Here is a 22,386-nt window from a genome sequence, read left to right on the forward strand (position 1 = left end):
CTATTGCAATGCCCTTTACATGGGCATTAACAAGAGCCTTATCCACCAGCTCCAGATGGCACAGAACGCGGCAGCAAGGCTGGTGCTGAATCTTCCAAGACACAATTCAGCCAAGGCAGCGCTTAGGAGCCTGCACTGGCTTCCGATGGACCGCAGGATCACTTTCAAGCTCCTGTGTTTGACCCACGAAGCCTTTTATGATGCCGGCTCTGAAGACATCGTCGCTTGTCCAGCATTATGCCCCCAGATCTTTATATAAAAACCTTCTTCTTGTTCCTAGGTTTCAGAAGGTCAAATGGGGTGGCAGAGCCTTCTCTACGGCCGCACCCAAACCGTGGGACTCTCTCCCTCTAAAGATCTCTGGCCAGGCCTCTCTTTTGTTATTTCGCAAGGCCTTAAAAACCTGGCTTTCTTCCTGATACTTTTGCTTAAGCTCTATTTTTCCTGTTTCCGGTTGTTCCGCACCAGTGCCATGATGCCCTTGGGCTAAGTCTGTGCTTTACAAGACTACATTCATTCATTCATTCATTCATTCATTATGCATCTAAAATCAATACTAAATAGCACTGTTATAAAGAGAGTAGAAGGACACAATAACAGACTGTCAAATTTAGAATGGTTTGGTTATTGTATTAATGTTCCAAAATCAATGCATACAAGTTACATTTTAAGCATTTCGGTACGGGTTACAGAGTCATCGAGGAGCACCAGGTGACCAGACTCTTTCACATGGAGGCGAAGCAGACGCATCCCTGCTGACAGAGAGAGCTTACCGAGCACCCGCTGGCAGTGATGTGTGAGCTGGCCTGGGGTGAGGGCCCTACACGCTTGCGGGGGCTCGGTGGAACCCTGGGGCGCCGGGAGCGTCACTGCAATTGCCAAGAGCTGCGAGCTCTCCATTCCCTGGCTCGAAGACGAGGAACGGCTTGTGAAAGGTACGAGGGGCAGGGTGGCCTGGAGGATTGTGCTGAGACCCCCTGGCCTCCGACTGGGCCACTTTCAAGGACCACTGGCCGGACTCCTTGTAGAACCGCTTGGTATTGGCCCGGAGCAGCGCCCGGGGGGGGGGGGGGGGGCAGACTTACGGCAGTTGAGGGATCAAGAGGTCTGAACCTGGCGCTGCAGGCGGGAGTCGCCAGGGAGAGTACAGTTCGCTGCCTGGCGTAGACCCGTGCACGGGTGGGACCCACAAACACTGGGGGGCCTGCAGTCATCAAGCTAAGCCAGTTATTGAAAGGGGCTGCTGGCAAAGACATTGGAACACTGGGCGACGAACCCTGAGGGGAGCCCCTCCCCCGGACTCGGCTAGGAGCTACTTGTTTTGGTTGGTGGAAAGGTGTGCACTGTTGGCCGGAAAGATGGCGGCCGCAGCAAGAGCGCTGGTATAGGAGCGCCTCGTTGTGACCCGTAGCGCATGTAGGGGTCTACTTGCTTGTGGCCTGGAGACTTCAGGACCTCTAACGGGAGGCACATGTGGCTGACAGAGTGAAACTCCAGCGCCCTCAGTGGGGACAGCGACTGGCGGGTCTGGAACTGAGCGGATGACCCTCACTAGCGGACCTGGTGGCTGGAGACTTGGGAAGCAGGGGAAGAGCCTGGGCATTGTAGCTGTGGATTGGATCTTAACTGCAGAGCACCGGACAACAGTCGAGGCGGAGAGGCCCGAGGAGAGCATTCGCCACCATGGGTAAGCCCAGGGGTCGACAGTTTGGAGTCCCCCAGGAGCAGGAGGAAGATGCTTTGGATCAGACGTGGACTGCCGAGGAAGACCTAGTGCAGCAGCAACTACAGCAAATACTGGCAGCCATAGCAGACACGAAGGCGACCCTCCACCAGGATATCAGTACTGTTACAGTGGGGCTTGGCCTGCTAAGAGATGAACGCAAAAAAATCTTGGAGAGGGTCAAGAAACCTGAAGTCAGTATTATGGAGCTGACATTGGCGCAGAAAGGTATGGCACAGCAGATGCAGGCCTTAATGGTCAGGGTAAATGTTCTGGAACGCAGAGCCGAAGATACAGAAGGACATGATCGGAGAAATAATGTGCCGGTGGTGGGGCTCCGGAAGGAACAGAGTGGGGTGATATGGTGACCTTCCTGGAGAAGTGGTTCAGGAGTGTTGTAGCCCAGGAGGGCCTCACTGCTTTCTACACACTCTAAAGAGCCCACAGGGTACCGGCCAAGCCGCTGTCGCTGGGAAGGGCTCCAAGACGTGTGGTGGCCCGTCTGCTCCATTTTCGTGATAGGGTGTTCTGCAAAAAGCAAGAGCGAATGGCCCCTTCACAGTGGATAACGCTAGGGTTATGCTGTTTTCAGACTATTTGTTGAAGGTATAGAGGAAGCACGCCTCTTACATGGCGGTTCAGAAGGCGCGGCTTGATGAGGGCCTCCAGTACTCTCTCATGTCCCTGGCCGCTTGCGCGTCGTCATAGATGGGAGCACACATTATGTCGACTCTCCTCAAGACGCTTTGGACTGGCTGGAGAATTACAGAACGGAGACACTGCGAGGAGAGAACGCCGGGGAGGCGCAGGGTCGAGCCTTAAACCGAACTTTGTGATCAAGCTGTTGTATCGCAACGGAACAAAAAGTGAAATCCCCTTGACCCAATGATAATATAAACAAATTATAGAATGTTAAACATTGATATCTTCACAACTATAGTATATATAAATTATTTTATAAAAAAAATCCTTGTTCTGGTAATTATCATAAAATACACAAATGCATATATTTTATCACAATACAATTGATCCAATCATCTAAAACAACATAATAATCCCAAAAGACTAATTGCTAACACATAATAATTATGGGAATTTCGCGGATTACACTTTTTGTTCGGTATTTGTACCTCATTTCCCTTGACAATTTAAGGGGTACCTCTGACTGTTTCACACGGTATCCGCAACAGAACCCAGAAGAAACCCACACTCACTCAGACGGCACGGAAGCAGGCGGAGGCACTGCAGGCCGTGGTGGCAGTAGCACAGGAACCGACTCCAGTGTCAGAGGAAGAGGACGCTGGCACTACCGGGGACTCTGTGAGAAACTACTCAGACACGTCCCATGCAAGCGAGGAATGGATGCCCGAGGTGACTTGAGTGGAGAAGTGTGGCTCAATGGTTAGAGCGGCAGACCCTGATGCAGAGGTCTAGCCCGGGACAAGGGTTCAATTACCTGCCTCGGTGGGTCTTGAGCTCAAAAATTCCACGGACCTGATAATTCTTGCCTCGGTGCCTATTCCAATCATGGAGTCCCACTCTGCAACTCTGGGCAATAGCTTGCTTAATCTCCACAACGGCCCCCACAACGCTAAGGATGCCTGGCCTCCACCTTGGGGGTGCCCAGGAGTGGACACCTCACAGGGAAAGCCAGGATCGTACAAGCGCCTTGATACCCTTGCGGGTGAGTAGTGCGCTATACAAGTATCAATTGTACGGCGGATGACATTATCTGAGGGAGGGTAGTAGGCTACAGCGAGCAGGGGTCTAGAAGAACACTTCTACTGTTGAGATTTGGCGAATGTCCCGGATTGTTTTGCTTCCACTGTGGCTGATGTGCACTGATTATTGAACTCCCAAGACAGCTGCGGTCCCCAGAACCACTAAATTCGACAGAGGACTTAGTGTGCATTTTTCTTTTATGGTTTGGATGGGTACTACTTTAACAGTAGCTGTCCTGGGGAGGGGGAGTTGGGGATGTTTCTCAGTTTTGGGGATTGTTAGGGCCAGGCATGTCACTAGGGCTGTTCTCAGAGTTGAATTTCCGACACTGTTGGGATGGGTGCCATCAATAACTTGAAGAGTATAACATGGAATATGCAGGGCATGCACTCTGCGGCTCAGACATAAGCTACATGCATGTTTAGTACACAGGGGGTCCATATAGCGCTACGGCAAGAAACCCACCTACAGGCGCATGAAGGAGCAGCGTTACAGCAAGCCTGGCATGGTCAGGTGTTTTACACAACCTATTTCGCATTTGCTCGGGGAGCTCTGATTTGGGTGCAGGGGAGTGCCCTTCCAGTGCAGGGAAAGGCTTATAGACCCGGAGGGTCGATATGTAGTGGTGCTGGGGAAACTTGATGGGCATGAAATCGCTTTGGGGAGCATCTATGTTCCCAACACGGAGCAACCTGCCTTTTTCTCGCAGTTGTCAGGGAAGTTAGCACCCTATTTCACTGGCTCGGTATTGCTTGGTGGGGCCTTTAATTGTATCTCAGATGTGATTTTGGACCGCTCACACCCCCCACTCCCTAGTGCCCCACTCATAAGATCTGAGAGGCCAGACGCAATTGGCAGAGCCGTTGGGGACGAGTGGACACGTGGAGCGTTCAGCCTCCTGGAGAATGCAACTACTTTTACTTCTCGGCATTACACGACCGCCACATGCGCCTGGATGCATTATTATGCTCTCCCGACGTACTTGCGGTGTGCAGGGCAGCGAATATTTCGCTAGGACACTCTGATCATAACCCCATTTTGCTCTGGATGCAATGGTCGCGGACACGAGCCAGGATACCGGAGGCTTTGGAGGGCCAAGTGTTTCACAACACGGTGGGTACCTCCATCACTCAGTACTTCGGAGATAATGAGGGCTTAGCCTCCACATCCTTAGTGGAATGGGACGCCTTTAAAACTGTGATTCTGGGTGGTAGCATTGTGGAGATGGTCGGTGTGCGCAGGGTGCCGCTAGCGGAGCTAGGGGACGTGGAACAACATCTTCAGGACGTTGAAAAAGTTTGCCCTGGGAAGCTAAATAACAGCTGGAATTATAGGAGGCGAGGGAGGCTATGGCAGGACAAGTGGATTGATTGCGCTGTTTAAAGCTTATATCACACGCACACATGTAGAGGGAGACCAGTCCGGTGCTCTGCTAGCCTGGTTGGCCAACCAGTCGGGCAGAGGCTTGATGATTCAGGAGATCCGGCACCCCCTGGCAGGCGTTTATTTTACGTAAGATGGTATAAATGAGTTATTCTAGGACTATTACAAGGACTTAATCAAGAGCAAGATGACCCAGACTTGTTTGGGTTTCCACGTGAATTCCAACTCCCAAGACTGGTTAGGCAGAGATATTGAGATTGGAGAAGTGCGGGCAGCTATTAAGCATATGCACGGAATAAAACACCGGGGGCCAACTTCCTGTTGCAACGAGGGAGGCGGTTATCATTCCTCTCATTAATTCTGGTAAGTCGGCATGGGACTGATAGCTATCCATGCTTAATACAGGTTACAAAATACTGAGTAGCATATTGGTCACTCATCTTTTGCCCTTCATGTCAACCATAATCCATCAGGATTAGGCTGGATTTATTCCCGCTTGGAATACAGCCTTAAATATTCGGCGCTTACTGCAGATACTAGAAGCAGACTCCTATCCGAAAGACGCAGTTGCAGTATTTGCTGTTGATATAGAAAAATCGTTTGACAGTTTGGAGTGGCCCTACTTGTTCCACGTCATAGCCAAATTTGGGCTGGGGGACACATTTATAGAATGGACGGCTTTACTCTACAAGTGCTCCACGGTGCAGGTTAGGACGGGTGGGTTGATATCTGAAGCTTGCAAGGTAGGCCGGGGCACGAGGCAGGGATGCCCGCTGTCCCCACTCCTCTTCGCGCTGGCCAGGAACCACTGGCGGCGAAGGCCAGGATGGGGCAATATTACCAAGGCTCACCACATAGCCCTGTATGCAAACAACCTGCTCATGTTCTTGGAGTACATGGGGCAAGCACAACTGGGGGCAAAGGCATTACTACACGAATTAGGAGAGGTGTCCGGCCTTAGAGTAAATTGGCCAAAGTCATGGCCGTTTCCAACAGACGGAGATAGGGGCGGGCCGCAAGACATAGCAGGAGTGCAGTGGGAATACAGGTGCCTCCCGTATTTAGGGGTTAGGATCCACCATGCACAAACAGATATGTTGGAGGGCAATATGGTTAGACCAGTGAGCGGGCTGGCAAGCAGTTTTGAATTCTGGGGATCACTTCCACTGTCCGTTGCAGGGCGAGTTGCCTTTCTTAAAATGGTGGCCCTTCCCAGGCTATTATATTACTTTTGGACCCTGCCGGTCTGAAACCCGGTGCAAATTTTTAAACAGCTTACGGCCATGATTACAGGCTTCCTATGGGGTACTGGGAGAAGGCGGGTGGCCTTGACTGTATTAATGCGTCCAAGATCAGAGGGAGGATGGGCAGTTCCTGATTTTGAAACCTATTATATAGCTGCTCAGCTGCAATGGCTTTCGCAAAGAGTAATGACACAGCTGCGTGGTCCAGAGGAGGAAAAAGAGAGCCCTGACACACAGTACTCTCTTACATCGTACTGGACCTTCCTATCTGAGTCAGTGCCCTTCTGGAGGACCTTAAGACAGCAAGGCAGTGCTGGGAGCTGCGCTTAAATTGAGCAGGCATGGCAGTGCCATATGCCCCTGATAATCCGCTCTCCATGTGCGAGGCGCTGCCCCATGGAGGCTCCTGGTGGGATTTGGTAGATTGTGGCGAGAAGGGGTTGACTACTATAGGAGATCTGTATGAAGATGGGAACATGCTGCCTTTTCACGAATTGCAGGAGCGCTTTGATTTAAGAGGGTGGGGCGGACTTCTTGCTCCACGCGGCGCTCACTGCAGCTGTTCGTGCACACTGGAAGGATGGCCTGACTGAACCAGGCACTTCTCTGGGCTATCAATGTATAGTGAGACTGCGGGGGAATAGAAAGCGGTCATGTGCTTATACAAGCGTAAGGCACAGGAGAAGCTAGCAGCCCTAAATGTCCTTATGTGCAAATGGGAGGCAGATGTAGGGAAAGAGATACCATATAGGGCCTGGGCCGGCATAGTGGAAAGAGCGTGGAAGAGCACCAGGAATGCTCGTTTTCAACTGGTGCACTTTTACATCTTGCATAGAGCTTACCTCACCCCAGCAAAGATCAAAACATACTTCAACACTGACTCAGACAAGTGTCCACGATGCAGGGGGAGGGAGCGGATTTCCCTGACATGATCTAGGGGTGCCCACAGCTAGTTAATTATTGGACTGAGGTAGTGACCTTGCAGAACGATGTAACGGACAGAGAACTGGAGCCGGCAATGGCGCTGTGTGCTGCATTGGTTTCCTCACACGGCTAAAACTAAGATCACTAGCAAATTTATAGACATGTGCCTTTTGCTGGCCATAAGGGAAATCACGATGTATTGGAAAGCACGAGTGGCCCCCAATCTAGCCAGATGGAAGGAGTTCAGCAAATGGGCGGAATGTGGTGGGATAGTGCGGCAGCAATTGGCAAAGAGAACGGGTAGTGAGAAGATGTTGGAAGCGGCCAAAGCATAGGACTGCTTGGTGGGATTATTGAGAGACCCAGACACTGATAGCGATGAAGACAATGAGAATGCCATACCGTAGATAGGGCAGCGCCATGTTAGCACCTAGCTGCAGCGGTATTGTCACCCCTAGCACTCGCATGATATGCGAGCACAGGATAGCAGCGAGCGAACTATTTCGCTATTAGGCATGGTAGGCTACCAACAACTATACATAACTGATGTTTATTGAGTGTAAAGGGTAGAATTGGAAGTGACATGCCTGGGTGGAGGCACGAGAGTTCAGTTATAGTGTTTCTGTGATTTATAATACAGTTATAGCTTAAGGGCATCACTGATCAGGGAGGGGTATTCCCTTTATTTCTGTTTAGTTCTCCATTTTGACTCAGTCATTGTAAGGCAACATATCAATATGTGCAGTAGTCTTTATTTATAGGCCTTAGCACTGTATGTTAGTAGTGACCATCGAGCTGGGAATTACTAGGAAATAGGCCTTCATGTGCTATTGATTGCTGTTGACACAAAAAATCTCAATAAAATTTGTTTACAAAACAAAACCATTTAATCAGAAAGTCATGATAAGCAACTGTCTCTTCCTTCTCCAGAGGTTAGTCCGCAAAGGAAGTTAACAATGTTTCAACCATGAGGTCTGTGCAGGATTAAGGTTTTCACAAATTCACCCCATAATGAACACTAAAAGAATGTCCTTCACATTGAGAACAGATAAAGCAACATTCAAAGACAATGTTAAAAGTCCATTGTATCCAGCTATGAAATAATGCAGTTCAGAAAAAAACAAATTCATTTAAAATTAATATTTCATTTTCAGTTAAGTAAAATCCTAATTAGAATCAAGCATAATAAAATAAGCCAAATAATTAATACAAAGAAATAATCTTAATAGTCATCAGTGGGTTATTACATAGAAATGATTATGGCTAAATGTTGCCTACTTCTACCAAATTTCTACATAAATTATTCTTGAAATTCATTTTACTAAAATTGTTTTGACTTTGTCAGAATCCTAACACTGTTTAGTATCATTACTGAAAATATGAGTTATGTAAGTTATGTAATCTAACTGTGGCACATTTTACTCCTGATGCTTTACAATGAAAGGCAAAGAAATACTAAGGTACATCATTGAAATTGCATTATTTTGTCAGTAGAAATACTCAAATCATTTTCTTTCATGTGCAATCTGTTATTTACCCTATTAGTAAGCATTATAACATTTTAGCATTTATTTTTCTACATAAATTGTACTGTGTGCAATAGTTTATTATTACTCACACACAATTTATTCGTTTTGGTGGCCTAAGTGTAGAGAACATAATAACCTAGAGGCGTGAGCCGACAAAGAAAGGGAGCATTTTGCTGTTAGGACGAGAACCCTCACTCACCCTAAGGTGACGTGCTTCATCTTTGGGTTCCCGCCTCCTACTGGGGTGCAAGGTACCTAGTGTGGGCTAAGACTCCCCAGTAGCCAAATTGGAGGAGTGGAGGTGTTTTGTTTCAAGATGAGCAATGTTAATGTCATAGAATGAGGTGCAGGATGTAAAATGATATAAAGTGTCAAAACTATCTCATGGTGGGTGAAAATTCTCCCTTATACTGGTGCCTCATTGGATAGAACTAAAAATTATGAGAGGACTGAAGTAATGAGACTTCCCTATCTTAGATGGTCAACATGTTTCTGCCAAAAAAGACTCAAAGTTCAAAGGCATTCCTCAGGACCAAATAATATGCATCACTCTACTATTGTGATAAAAATGTTTTTAAATACCAGCCATACATTAGACTTGATAGGTATCCGAGTGGCCCCATCCAAACAGGAGGGTCCACCTATAACACCTGAGAGCCCCCTCTCCAGCCCCACGCGTAGAACGATATGCAGAAGCGGTGAAGCTCTGTAATATGGGTGGGGACTGATGACGCAGAGCAGGGGTTTTTGACCCGCTCAGGCATTATAGGTAGACCCTACTTGGATTGGGCCACTCTGATAACTACCAACTACCATAACTACCAAGTCTAATGTATGGCTGTTTAAAAAAAAAAGGAGGTTTAATCACAATAGAAGAGTGACGCACATTCTTTGGTCCTGACAAAAGCCTTTGAATCCTATTGCGTCTTTTCTGGCAGAAACATGTTGGCCATTTAAAATAGTGTAGTCTCATTACCCTAACCCCTGTTCCCCCCCGCCCCTGCACCCCTCCACCCCCTCCCACCGCAGCCCACGTCCTCATCATTTTTAACTCCATCCAAAGGGGGCAACAGAATAAAGGACCATTTAAGCCCACCATGGGATAGATTTATTGATACGCTATATTATTTTGCACTCTGCCCCTCAGCCAAGAGCACATATTGAAAGAAAACAACTCTGCTCCTCCCATCCTCTTTGGCTATTGGGTCAGAGCCCACACTAGGTACCTTGCAGTCCCAGTGTGATGACGGAACCCAATGATGAAGCATGTCCGCTCCCTTTCTTTGTCTGATCACCCCTCTAGGTTATGTTTTCTACACTCAGGCCACCAAGACATACAAATGATGTGTGACTATCGATATAGGAGCAGTATGTTGTTGGGAGGGTTAATGCTCCAGTTAGATGACCTTGTGTGTTAATAACGTTTATTGTACCGTTGGGAGCTGAAAATTTTCCACAGTGCAGTCTTTGCTGTGATGCGCTTACTGACTTTTTAAATATCTGAGTCAAATAACTATGAAACACCTAGTAACAGATTTTTTCCTATGTTCCCCTTACTAGGCATTGCAGTTTTTGCAAACAAATTCTCGAAAATATCATTTTAAACGGACCCGGGTGTTGCCCGTCAGTGGTGCTTTCCATACAAGCCTCATGCAACCTGCCGTGGAACCTTTATCTGAGGTGCTAAAAAGAATTACATTTCAGAAGCCGCTAATTTCTGTTTATTGCAATGTTGATGGTAAGAGATACAGGCATGCAGAGAACATTCAGAAAGTGTTGGTGAAGCAGCTTGTGTCTCCAGTGAAATGGGAACAAACCCTGCACGCTCTCTACGAAAGGAAGAAAGGGACAGATTTTCCAAGGACATATGAAGTAGGACCTGGAAAACAGTTGGGAACAACACTGAGAGCTTGTAATGCACAGGCCTGGAAGTACTACGAAAATGTGGATATAGGGGCAGATGACACGCAAGTGACAGAAGAAGCATAACTATATATTGTAATTCTATATCAACGTCATTAAACACAACTTATATTTCTGGTACACTGAAATGACTATTTTCCAATTATACACCTTTAACAGTTTTAGCAACTCGCTATAAAAACGTAAATGCGTGGTAACTCTCCTGTGTTTTTCATGTTTAAGCATGTTACACAAGCATTTAATTAACAGTTGGGAAAATCTGTTCGAATGCAGCTGTCTTAACTGCAGACCTGCTGAACGTTTTTTGCGTGAACTAGACCTGAAGAGGTCAGGTATCTGATCGCTTTACAAGAGCACTAGTTTCATTACACAAGGAAGGAATTACATTTTAGTGAAACGTGTATCATCTTATTGCCTTTTGTCCTTGGGTTTTGATAGGGATTTAATAATATAACTGTTTTTAATGTTTTATCGGAGTAGATGTAAAAGTATAAAAGAAGTAGGCACAGCAGTGTATCTTGCACACAATTGCTGAATGGTAGTGCTATACAAACCTAAAAACATCCACGTGAATAGTGGAAACAATGTTCTGCAAATTTAAGAAGACACAGTACTTACCATGAGTATGTGGTGTAGACGAAAAACAGGCTAGAAGCATGCCTTTCTGGTGAAACAACTATAATATAGAATTTAAAAGTGTGAGGAACACAGAGGTTACAAATAATTCTGTTTGTGTTGTTTCTTCATTAAATTCATTCTCTGTTTTTGGCTAGGGCAGATTGATATTTCTTAACCTTAGATTTATTCTGAAGTTTAATCTGGTTTTTGTTTTCGCCAGCAAACGGTGTCTGAAGAACAGAGTACAATAAACTTAAAATGCTAGGTCTAAGAGACCTGGCCCAGTTTATTCTCTTTTCTGTGCTTACAGGTATGCCCTTGGATTAGGTGCAGCACTGTGCGTCCTGCGCAGCAGGTGTAAAGGACCACTTTATTCTTGTGGTGCCTGTTCCTCCTCCCAAAAAGAGGACCCTCTTCTATGTTGGTATATCGTGTGCAGCAGGGGTGAAAGCCACTATTAGCTGAGCACATGTGAGGGAAGTCTTGCAATGAGCCACAGGGTCTTGTTCTTGTAGTCCTCGCTTGTTTTGCAACAAAGAACTGGACGCCCTTTTCGTTTGGCATGTCCCTCACATTGATTAGTAAAGGACCACTTAAGTAGCTGAAGTACAAGTTTGTAGGGAGTTTCTTGTTCTTGTGATGCCCTTCTCCATTGGTGCATTCTGTACAACAGGGTAAATAGCCATTTTGCAGTTTGAAATCTCTGTTAGATTCACATGCTATGTATTGTTCCGCCATCTAGTGATTAGTTTCATAAGAGCTTATTTTGAAACGTTTTCCCACTGATGGGCACTGACGTAGGCAAAGCCCTTACGGCTTACTGCAACATTGAGTGAAAGCCCACAGTGCCACCTAATATGACCAACATTTCCATTCTCTTTTTCAGTCTGTGGGTTTGGATGTGTACTGAGGGAGCTCCCAGGAGGTTGCCAAGGCAAGTCAAAGAAACACTGATAGTTTCTCAAAAAGTTGTTGGAGGTCTTAATTGAGACTCTTTGCTCACCTGAGGCGGAAAGCCGGGTGATAGTTTGTTTGCTGCTAAGTTAAAATATCTGGTCTCTTTGCTTTCTTTGTTTGTGTCGTATTTTAATTAAACAATTTTTAAATTCTTAACTCACGCCACACTGTCATTCCCATCTCCCGCATTAGCCAGCACTGACTACTCCGTGTTTACGCAGCCGATTAGGCACTGTGTTCAGAAACGCTTGAACTGTGCTCACTGCAGTCACTTGGAGGAACTACAAGTCCCAGCGCTCTCGCGCTGCTGACGGGAGTTCAAAAGAAAATGGCGACTTGTCCGCGCAGCGGACGAGAGCAGCGGGCGCGCCGAAGTCAAGCCTAAGTCCAGCCCGTCTGCGCCCGTCCGTGCTGAGGACGGGCAAGAGGACGGAAACTCTGCCCAAGGACCGACTACTGGTAAGATATCCAGCGATAGGCTACTTGCCCTAAATACTCAATATATGTATTGCCATCAGGCCCTTAACGTGGATAAATGGGTAGGACCGATAAACTGTATTGATTGCAAACAAACAGTAGAACCATACCAAAGACCATCAGGGAACGAGAATAAGATACGTAGAGTCATAAAGGGCGGTCTTATAAATGCCCGATCTATGTGCAAGAATGCATTTCGCATTTATGACCTTATTTCAGAACATGCCCTGGATTGTCTATTAATTACGGAAACATGGCTTAGAGGTTGGTCCAATCCGTATATAGTTCAGGCGTTGCCATTAGGCTTTTTAATCTAGAGGCTAGATAGACCTCTTCAACGGGGAGGGGGACTGGCGATCATATATCGGGACTCCCTGAAATGTACCACTACGGAACTATCAGACATTAAAGGGGCAGAAAGTCTCGAATTTAGACTCCAAGCCCACGATTCTTTTACCTTCGCTGGGGTTTTGATATACCGCCCATCGGGACAAGCGACTCCGTTTTTAGGAAGTATGGGGGAAGTCCTGACTAGTCTCTCTCTTAAATCGGCCAACTTCACCTTATTGGGAGATTTAAATCTCCACTTGGATAGTACCACTGACCCAAATGTGAAGTCTTTTAAAGATATTCTTCAAGTTCTGGGGCTGTCGATTTTAACAGTGGAACCCACACATAAAGCGGGGCATATTTTGGATTGTATCAGCTCAAACCTAGATACATTGAAGGTTGAAGCCCCTCTGACTCAAATTTGGTCGGACCATAAATTTATTGCTTTTAGCCTTAAAACTGACGTCAAGAAGGCAATGAGGACGGTCATACACGGAAATAAGATATCAACCCCTTGTTGGGGGAAAATTATTGAACACCCAGATCTTAACACCTGGGCGAAGGAAAGTAGACCGTCATTAGTGGGGAATCCGACCATGGATAATAAGAGCTATGAGGGTTGGATAAGAAACATAGGGGAAAGGATTACATCTCTGGGTCCAATGTTTAAATTAAGGCAAGGGAAAATATCTGCTCCCTGGTTCACTTGTACATTAAAAGATACCCTAGGAAAAGTGAGAGTCCTAGAGCGAATATGGCGCCGACATTATAATTATAATGATCGGGAGGCCTATAAAACAGCTAGAAGAGCTTACCATGCAGACATTAAAGGCGCTAAAGCAACTTACTATACGAACTTGATTGAAGCCTCCAAAAATAACCAAAAGGAGATTTTCCAAATTGTCAATTTTAGGAACCCCAAAATACTTCTACAAGAAAGTCCCCCATCTCAGGCCCTCTGCAATGAGATTGCAACCTTCTTTGAACAGAAGGTCATGAACCTTACCAAAGATTTTCCCCAGGTTAATTTGAACTCTCAAAAGAATCCTATTATCTTACAAATAAAACGCCACACTCGGTAGTGTGGGAATCCTTTACCCCGATTACCTTAGATGAATCTTCCAAAGCTATATCTAAAATTAAGTCAGGATCACCATTTGATCCGTGCCCGCCAACACTGCTGAAAGCTATAACAGAGGAGGTAAACCCTCTGATAAATTCAATCCTCAACTCCTCACTTCATACAGGGGAACTTCCAGCTTGCTGGAAAGTTGCTGCGGTAAGACCCATACAGGAAAAGGTAATACGGGATCCTACAGTTTTATCTAATCTACGGCCTATTTCGCTTCTCCCGGCTATCTGTAAAATGGCAGAAGCCTGTGTTTATAAGCAGCCGGTGGCCTATTTGGAGGAGAATCATATTCTTCATCGTAATCAAGCCGGGTTTAGAGCTAAACACTCTACTGAATCTGCACTATTGTACTCCACAGAGACCATTAGAGCTGCACTGGATCAGGGAAAGAGGGCTGTCCTGATCCTGTTAGATCTTTCTGCAGCGTTTGACACGGTGTCTCATACTATTCTATTACATCGCCTTATGAGTGTTGGAATAGGAGGCACCGTGTCAAAGTGGTTTGCAAACTTTCTGAAGGACAGAAGGCAGATTACAATGCTGGGCCAGTTCTGCTCTGAGGAGATGGTGGTTCAGTCTGGGGTACCGCAGGGCTGCAGTTTGAGCCCTACTTTGTTTAATCTGTATATGGCCCCCCTGATTGAACTCATCTCCACTTTTGGAATTAGTACGATAGTGTATGCCGATGATACGCAACTGGTCCTAACCTTCGATGAAGACCCGGCAGTCGCCGAAAAGACTCTTAAAGAATGTCTTACGGCGATTTTTGCCCGGATGAAAAATAACCATCTGAAATGCAACTCGGCCAAAACAGAAATTGTGCCGTTTGGTCACAATAATCTTTTTTCACCCCAGAGCTGTTGGCCAAAAGAGGAAGAAGCCCCGCCTAATACCATCGTGGCAGCACGAAACTTGGGCATAACATTTGACGAGTCACTCTCGTTTAAACAGCAGGTAAAGGAAGTGGCAGGATCATGCTTCAACATCATAAAGGGCCTCAGGAAATGTTTTGACCTCCTACCCCTATCTGCCAGGCGTACTGTTGCAGTGGCATTGATTACATCTAGATTAGACTACTGCAACAGCCTGTATGCAGGGGTCAATAAATCTGCCCTTCACAAATTGCAGATGGTTCAGCATGCCACAGCAAGACTGGTGCTTAGATGGCCAAGGAAATCTTCAGCCTCTGCTGCACTGAAGGAGCTTCATTAGCTTCCTATACAGAAACGCATTCTGTTCAAGGTGTTGGGGATTGCTTTTAGGGCTTTACATAAACATGGCCCTTCATACCTCTCCAAATATTTTAACAGATATTACCCCACTCGGGACCTTAGATCTTCTACAGCCAATCTAATGAGTGTTCCAAAATTCAAATTGCTGACAAAAGGAGGCAAGTCCCTGGCAGTATTGGGTGCCAAGGCATGGAACACGCTGCCTCCAAATTTGCGCAATATCACATCTGAAAAAATATTTAAGAAATCTTTAAAGACATGGATCTATAGCCTGACCGACTTAGTCTGCAAATCACTGGTTTAACTATCCTGATTGAGAGCTCCATTTCCGCCCATCTTTTCCATCTTTCTCAGTATATGAGTCTAAGCGCCAAGATGCTCCCTGGAGTGGTAGTGCGCTCTATAAATGTCCATGACATCACATCAATTGATACTTTATCGAGGATACACATTTTTCTTGGTGGTCTTTGAAGCAGTTGGAGAATGTTAAATACAGGAACTGCTATCTCTGCAACTCCCTGTTGCCATTTTGTAGCATGATCATGCTCTTTAAGGTCTATTTTATGTGCCTCTGAAAGTTCTCTTGTAATGATGAACAATCGGTATGTATGTTCTACCAGACTACCTTCCAAGGGACCATAAGTCTGAGGGCTGTTTTGCATGGGTTTTTTTTCTTAAAAAATATTGGTGCACAAGATAGTTTGAGAGATAGAGGAAGAATGCTCTAACAATTAAATAAGGAGCTTCCCTGAAAATGTAGACACCACTAGGAGGCAGAGGGAGACCACCATTCTGAAACAGAACACAAATCATGTCCCGTGATGTGGAGGTTCATATATCGTCTCACAAGGGGTGCAATCCTAAGCTTAGAATACCCCACAGTGAAAGGCGTTTTGATTATTTTTAATTGAAACCTTCAATCAGGAAAGGACAAACGTGCAGTGCTGAAGAAGTGGAGGAAAATGTCAAAGTATCCCAACCTCCACTCAATTTCAGAGGACAAACAAAAAGGGAAAGACAGACATTCGATATCGTAGACTTTGAGAAAAAGAGGATACTTGTGGTAGAAATTAAGAACTTAGTAAAAAAGTGGAAATGTATCGTGGAATCCATGGTTGCAAACAAAACACCTAAGGCAATTGGATAAAAAGACCTATGGGAGGAAATAGAACTTCTTAAACAAAGGGACAGGAGTAAAATAATAGGAACAACAGACGCCGGAAATTGACCAAGAGGAGGTATTGTATGACATTCAGAAAGTAGAAGCAGTGCTATTGGAGAATGCTGATGTGAACTTTACACAGGAGGAGGTTGACATGTATCCTTCCAGGGCCTCTCCCTCCTGGTGACATTGCCATGTACCATGAAAACGTTAAGGGCAGCAGATGCTTTCATTGTTTGTACACATGGAGGTAGAACAGGGGGTAGACATGTTGCATATCATTTTCAGACCTGATGAAGTTCCCCTAGAGGGAATGAAACGTGTTGGCTGAACCTTGTTTATTATTGGACTTTTGAAAAAGCAATTTGAAATGAAAGGGTTTTTTGATACTACATTGAGTCTATTGGACCTCATTGCCTGACGCACCCCCACTTGTAATAATCTATCTGGATCTGGAGCACAGAGGTGTCACGCAACGGCTGACGCTGGGGAGCATTGCGCAGGACCAGGATCTGTCGGAACTAGCCTGAGGTGCAGAGCCTGGAGTCCGCCGTTGGGATTCTGGATTTATTTGTAACTTTGACTTGGTTGCACTCACAGCTTTCCATTTACTGTTAAAAATCATGTCATGCTTTAATGATGGTAGGGAAGAAATGGCGCAGGACCTATTTGGTAAAAATGTAGCCATACCGCCACCCGGGCATAGCGCACATAACAAGTGGGCTTATGCGCATTGTTCCTAGAATTGGAGTGCTTAAAAAAGCAGGAGCTAGCCCGCTGGTGGGATGGTGTCACCCTTCAATAATACATAAACAATAAGAAAACCCTCACAGGTTTGTGTATCCTGATTTTTCCGACATTTGAGGATCTCAGTGATGACCTCCTTAAGGAATGGGAGAGGAATCTAGAGGGGCATCATTGGTAATGATGCAGATCCTAATCAGGCACGCCATTGAGAAGGCTGCTAAGTTCTTATCAGAGATTGAAGTGGTTGAAAAGGAGATCGAGGCTATATAGGCACCAAAGACCTGACTGAGAAGAACTATGACATACCTAAGAAAGTTATTGAAGGGCATCAGAACTACCTAAAAGAAAATGCGTAAAATTAAATTTGATGATAGGGACTATAAAGAAGGGCTGATGTATACATTCACGAAACAATTTGATGAAATTACGGGTATGGAGGACAGGAAGAGGGTGAGGGTGGAGAGCGACGAGGTTGGATCAGCTAGCAGCATTTCAATATCCTCAGTAAGCAGTGCAGCTTCAAGTAATGCTACTAGTGAGCACCCGTTTGGGGGCAGGAACAACATCCTTCCAGAGGGAATTGGCGAAATAAACGATCAGTGGAAAGCAAAGAAAAAAGGATCCTAAAAAAACAAGGCGATGTGGGTGCAGGTCAAAAGGGAGGTACAGAGGACAACCTGAGGATGTCAACACGATCCAAAAAGAAACAAAGATAGTTTCTAGCATAGAAGTGAGCACGCTACAGCCAGGGATTGTGGAAAGCAATGATTTTAAAATTATACATTTGTCCAAAAGATTACTTGACTGTGATGAAAAGAGCTTAATCTGTAAGGGTCTTAACTTTTGTCCGACCCAGGGTGGTGAATTGGTTAATGTTCATGTGGACCTCTTTAAATTTGTTGGATCTTTAAAATTAAAGGATTTCTTCAATGATAAATTGCCGCCAGTGACTATTTCCAGCAGTGCAGCAATGCCCTTCACGCATACTATAGCAGATGTAAAAAACATACAATGACTCTTCTCGCTTGGGGAGGATGAGGGGGTGGACATGTAATCCCTCTTAGAGGAAATGAACATAACGGAAAATCTGACAGTTGATAGTGGCCTACAACCGAAATCTATACCTTCTTACCAACGCAACATTGACCTCTTGTCAGAGAGTCAGTGAGGGTCTGTAGAGAATGGAAACATCTACTAGATTTAAACATAAGCAGCAACATATTCTCACACCAGAGGAGAGGAAGGCATTGACACAACTGCAAGAAGATAAGGAAATTGTGATCAGGAACCAGCAATTGAGTGATGACCAATGCTATGAGAGGATCGGTGCCAATCCCATTTGGGGGTTGACTTCGGTCATTAACCACAAACTGTCTGAATGGAAGGACGTATGCTTTCTGAGTGACAAGGATTACAGGTACCTTAAGGTTGACAACCCTAGATTTCCTTGCATCTACATACTCCCAAAGGTACACAAGAAATGGGATTTCCCACCATGGGTAGGATCCCCAACGGAGAGGCTGTCTGAATTTATAGACCATAAACATGTACAGAATCTACTATCCTACATCTGGGACAGCAAGGACATACTTTTTAAATTTAAGGACCTAGTTTGGTCTGAGGAATTACTTTTTGTGACATTAGATGTGGTAAGCCTCTACACACGCATCCATCAAAAGTTTGGGCTCTTGGCAGCTAGGTCATACTTGGACAGAGAGGGGGTGGATTGTTACGAACATAACAATATGGTCCTGGACATGTTGGAGCTTGTTCTCACTAAGAATTACTTCCTCCACAACGGCACTTAGTACCACCAAAAGAGGGGGATTTCTATGGGTTCCCGGTTTGATCACTCTTATGCATGCCTCTTTATGGGGTAGTATAAGAGGGTCCATGCCTGAAACAGGTGTGCCCCCCTCTGGACTGAACACATAGTCTTTTGGGGGAGGTATATTGACGACATCTTTTGCCTGTGGTCCGGTATGGAGGACTCACTTATGGAATATTTTCAGTATCTCAATGCCAACCCCTACAATGTCAGTCTCACCATGGAATACAACTGGTAGAAAATAAATTACCTTGACTTGCACTTCTAAATAAGTTACGATCCAGTACAGAGCACACTTTACCATAAGGAAACGACCTGTAATGGGGTGCTGCATGCCAGCAGCGCACATGCAAGTTCTGTTGTTAAGAATATCCCATTTGGGGAGATGATCCGGATCAGACGTAATTGCAGTGAGGGAGAAACATTTAAGAGCAGCATTGGTGCTAGACTATATGACAGGAGGGTCTTGGACTCAGCAGAGAAAAACGTGCAGACACTTAAGAGAGAAACAACGCTGGCAGATAATAGCAGAAAGAAAAATAACAAGGGAGGCAACACTGAGTTCGATTCATTACGCAGTACGTGACATTCAGTGATGAGACATTTAGGCTGTTCAAAAGGAATTGGCACCTATTGGAGGAAATCTCAAGACTTCGTGGCTCACTCAAAAGGAACCCCTCAATAACATGTAGAAGGGGTACCGCCCTCAGAAATGATCTCTGTCCTAGCTACATCACCACCATCAAGAAAGGAGCTACTTGGTTACTGGATAAACCTAAAGGGTTCCATGTTTGCAGCACCTGCAGTATTTGCAAGTTTGGGGTCAATAAGATCAAGGATTTTGGTTACAATGGTTCGGCAAGCCACATGATCACACGGTTAATCAACTGCAACACAACATTTGTAGTGTATGTGATTGGCTGCCCCTGTAATAAAATGTATGTGGGCAGCACTAAGAGAAGCCTCAAAATACCCATCCAGGTGCACCACAGAGCGATTGGTAATGGGGACATGAGATAACCGATGGCGGAACATTATGGCAAAAACCACCCTGGGGACACTAGCCTCTGGTTCCCATGGTAAGATCAGGTGGAGGCAGGGCCAAGGGGTGGCAATAGGGAATTACACAATAAATGGCGCTGATACCTCCATTTAAGAAAATGTCATTAATGTAAACACCTCCCAACCTAAAACTGTAACAGACATTGACAATCTGCCTCATTCCATCGAACCATTGAAGATGACAACTGCACGCTCGGCTGAAGGCCAACATCTGTCCAGGAAAACCAAGAAGAGATTAAAGAAATTAAACCGCTATGGAAAAGAATGGAGTGCTATTACGCTGGCTCAGATCCGATGATAATGAATTGAAAGCCAATGCAGCCTCTGTATCTAGCAAAAACATCCATGGAGGAATTTTAGCCACTTGCTCCCCAGAACAAACTATTGGAGTGTAAAGTGTGGGTCAATGCAAGACCGAACTTGCTCAATGCACCGTGCTCAGTCCAAAGGAGTCTATTGGGAAATGTAAGGAAAAAAAAGAATCCAATAGCCACTGAGGAGAATTCCCAAAGACTCTGGATAAACCCACAAGCCATCGAGCAACCAACCCTCCCTTCAGCATGGTGTGAAAAAGCTCATGGGCTTGATCTCCTTCACAAACCCACAAACCGCTGCGACTCAACACAGTTACGTGAAATCGAGAAAGAGGGCTATAACGTAAGAAAACCCACAGAGGAGATAGTCATACAAGTTAATCTTCTAGATGGGCCCGGAAAGAAACAAAACGAGAAGGCATTGAACTCCCTCGAAATAGTGGACCAGAGGCGGGAATCCCCCCAAAGGAGTATAAAAGAGGAAGTAGTACCCTATGAGGGAAGACCACACTGTTCTAACATGAACAAACCAGACTGTTTAAATCAACCTCTTAAGATCGAGATGCCCAAAGATGACTCAGTAAAAAACCTCTTGCATCTAAAGAAAAAGCTGCATTGAACAATGCTGAAATAATCCAATCACCCAAGAAGGTAAAAAACTAACGCTGTATACAGAGTATACATCCCAAGGGAAATGGGACATCCTCAATAGAGGAAACCTCCTAAACCTGTGTTCGCACCTTCCAGGTCTAGAACATATAAAAACAACAGACATTACTTCAGTTCTATGTGGTTCCCTAGCGGGTACCCAAATAGTGCCCTGGAAAAAGAACCCACTACAAATAACATCCAGAGCAGGAGGTTCCCGCCAGTGTGCTCTCAAACGACAGAACTCTCAAGTCTGGTCTTGGCTCTCTCATGCCTTAGGGTGAAGCACCTAACACCACGACTGGATAGAAAACCAGTAAAGATGCTGCTTACCACCTTAGAATCTGTTCTTGGAATATCCGAGGACTAACCAAGGAAAAAGCTTGAAAGATTAATGACCTCTTTTTTTAAAAACTATGACATTATTGCTTTGCAAGAAACTTGGTCCTTGCAAACTATCGCCTGGGAGGACTATACTGTTTATGAATCTTGTGCAATAGCATCTCAAGTAGGCGGCCATGCATCAGGAGTAGTATTAATCGCTCTGGAGAACAACCTGGCCATAAACGTCTCCTCACTCTGTAAAGGGCAAGGCGATTATATTTTTATCAATATTGCGTGACAACAGAGTGGTACGAATTTGTGAGCCCAGGGCCTGTCTTCCACCCAGCCACTAATCTTTTTAAATAACGTTTGGAACCCTGATTTTAATTTTTTATTTTTTAATGTGTGTGAACTTGATGATTTGCTAAATTTGCACATCACCTTGCACTTTCACTCTCTGCCGTGTCCTGCCGCCTGCACCCCTGTCCACCACGGGCTTTCCCGATTGTTGTGGAGGGGGCAGGCTGTCACAGGCAGCAGTACTTCGTCCCTTGCAGTTGGGGGCGGAGCTCCGCGAGTAGGTCGGGCTCGGAGCCTTTATCTGCAGGAATCTCCTCTCCACGCATTTGGTTGCGTGACAACAGAGTGATACGAATTTGTGAGCCCAGGGCCTGTCTTCCACCCAGCCACTAATCTTTTTAAATAACGTTTGGAACCCTGATTTTAATTTTTTATTTTTTAATGTGTGTGAACTTGATGCTTTGCTAAATTTGCACATCACCTTGCACTTTCACTCTCTGTCGTGTCCTGCCGCCTGCACCCCGGTCCACCACGGGCTTGCCCGATTGTTGTGAAGGGTGCAGGCCTGCACAGGCAGCAGTACTTCTTCCCTTGCAGTTGGGGGCGGAGCTCCGCAAGTAGGTCAGGCTCGGAGCCTTTATCTCCCTATGTGCTATCACTCGCACGGCGGACGCGCGCAGCGGGCGCGCCAAAGGCAAGCCCGTCTGCGCCCTGACGGGGCCCGGGGCCTTGCATTCTGCCCAACCCCCCCCACCACTACTCTCGGACCAATCTTCTATCGTTGTGGGCCTGCTATGCGTTGTCCCC

The 22,386-nt window shown here is 45.8% G+C and overlaps 1 protein-coding gene across 1 annotated transcript in view; it reads left to right on the plus strand.

Annotated features, from left to right (window-relative positions):
- The window catches only part of MCAT (malonyl-CoA-acyl carrier protein transacylase), a 53,718-nt gene extending 41,995 nt beyond the window's left edge, over positions 1-11,723 (plus strand). The window contains exon 4 of the mRNA XM_078673879.1: positions 10,086-11,723. Coding sequence (XP_078530005.1) covers positions 10,086-10,514 — 429 coding nt within the window. The 3' untranslated portion in view covers positions 10,515-11,723. The remainder of the gene's footprint in view (positions 1-10,085) is intronic.
- The last annotated feature ends 10,663 nt before the right edge of the window (positions 11,724-22,386 follow it).

The sequence above is a fragment of the Lissotriton helveticus genome, chromosome 1_1, assembly GCF_964261635.1.
Source record: "Lissotriton helveticus chromosome 1_1, aLisHel1.1, whole genome shotgun sequence".
NCBI classification, from domain to species: Eukaryota; Metazoa; Chordata; class Amphibia; order Caudata; family Salamandridae; genus Lissotriton; species Lissotriton helveticus.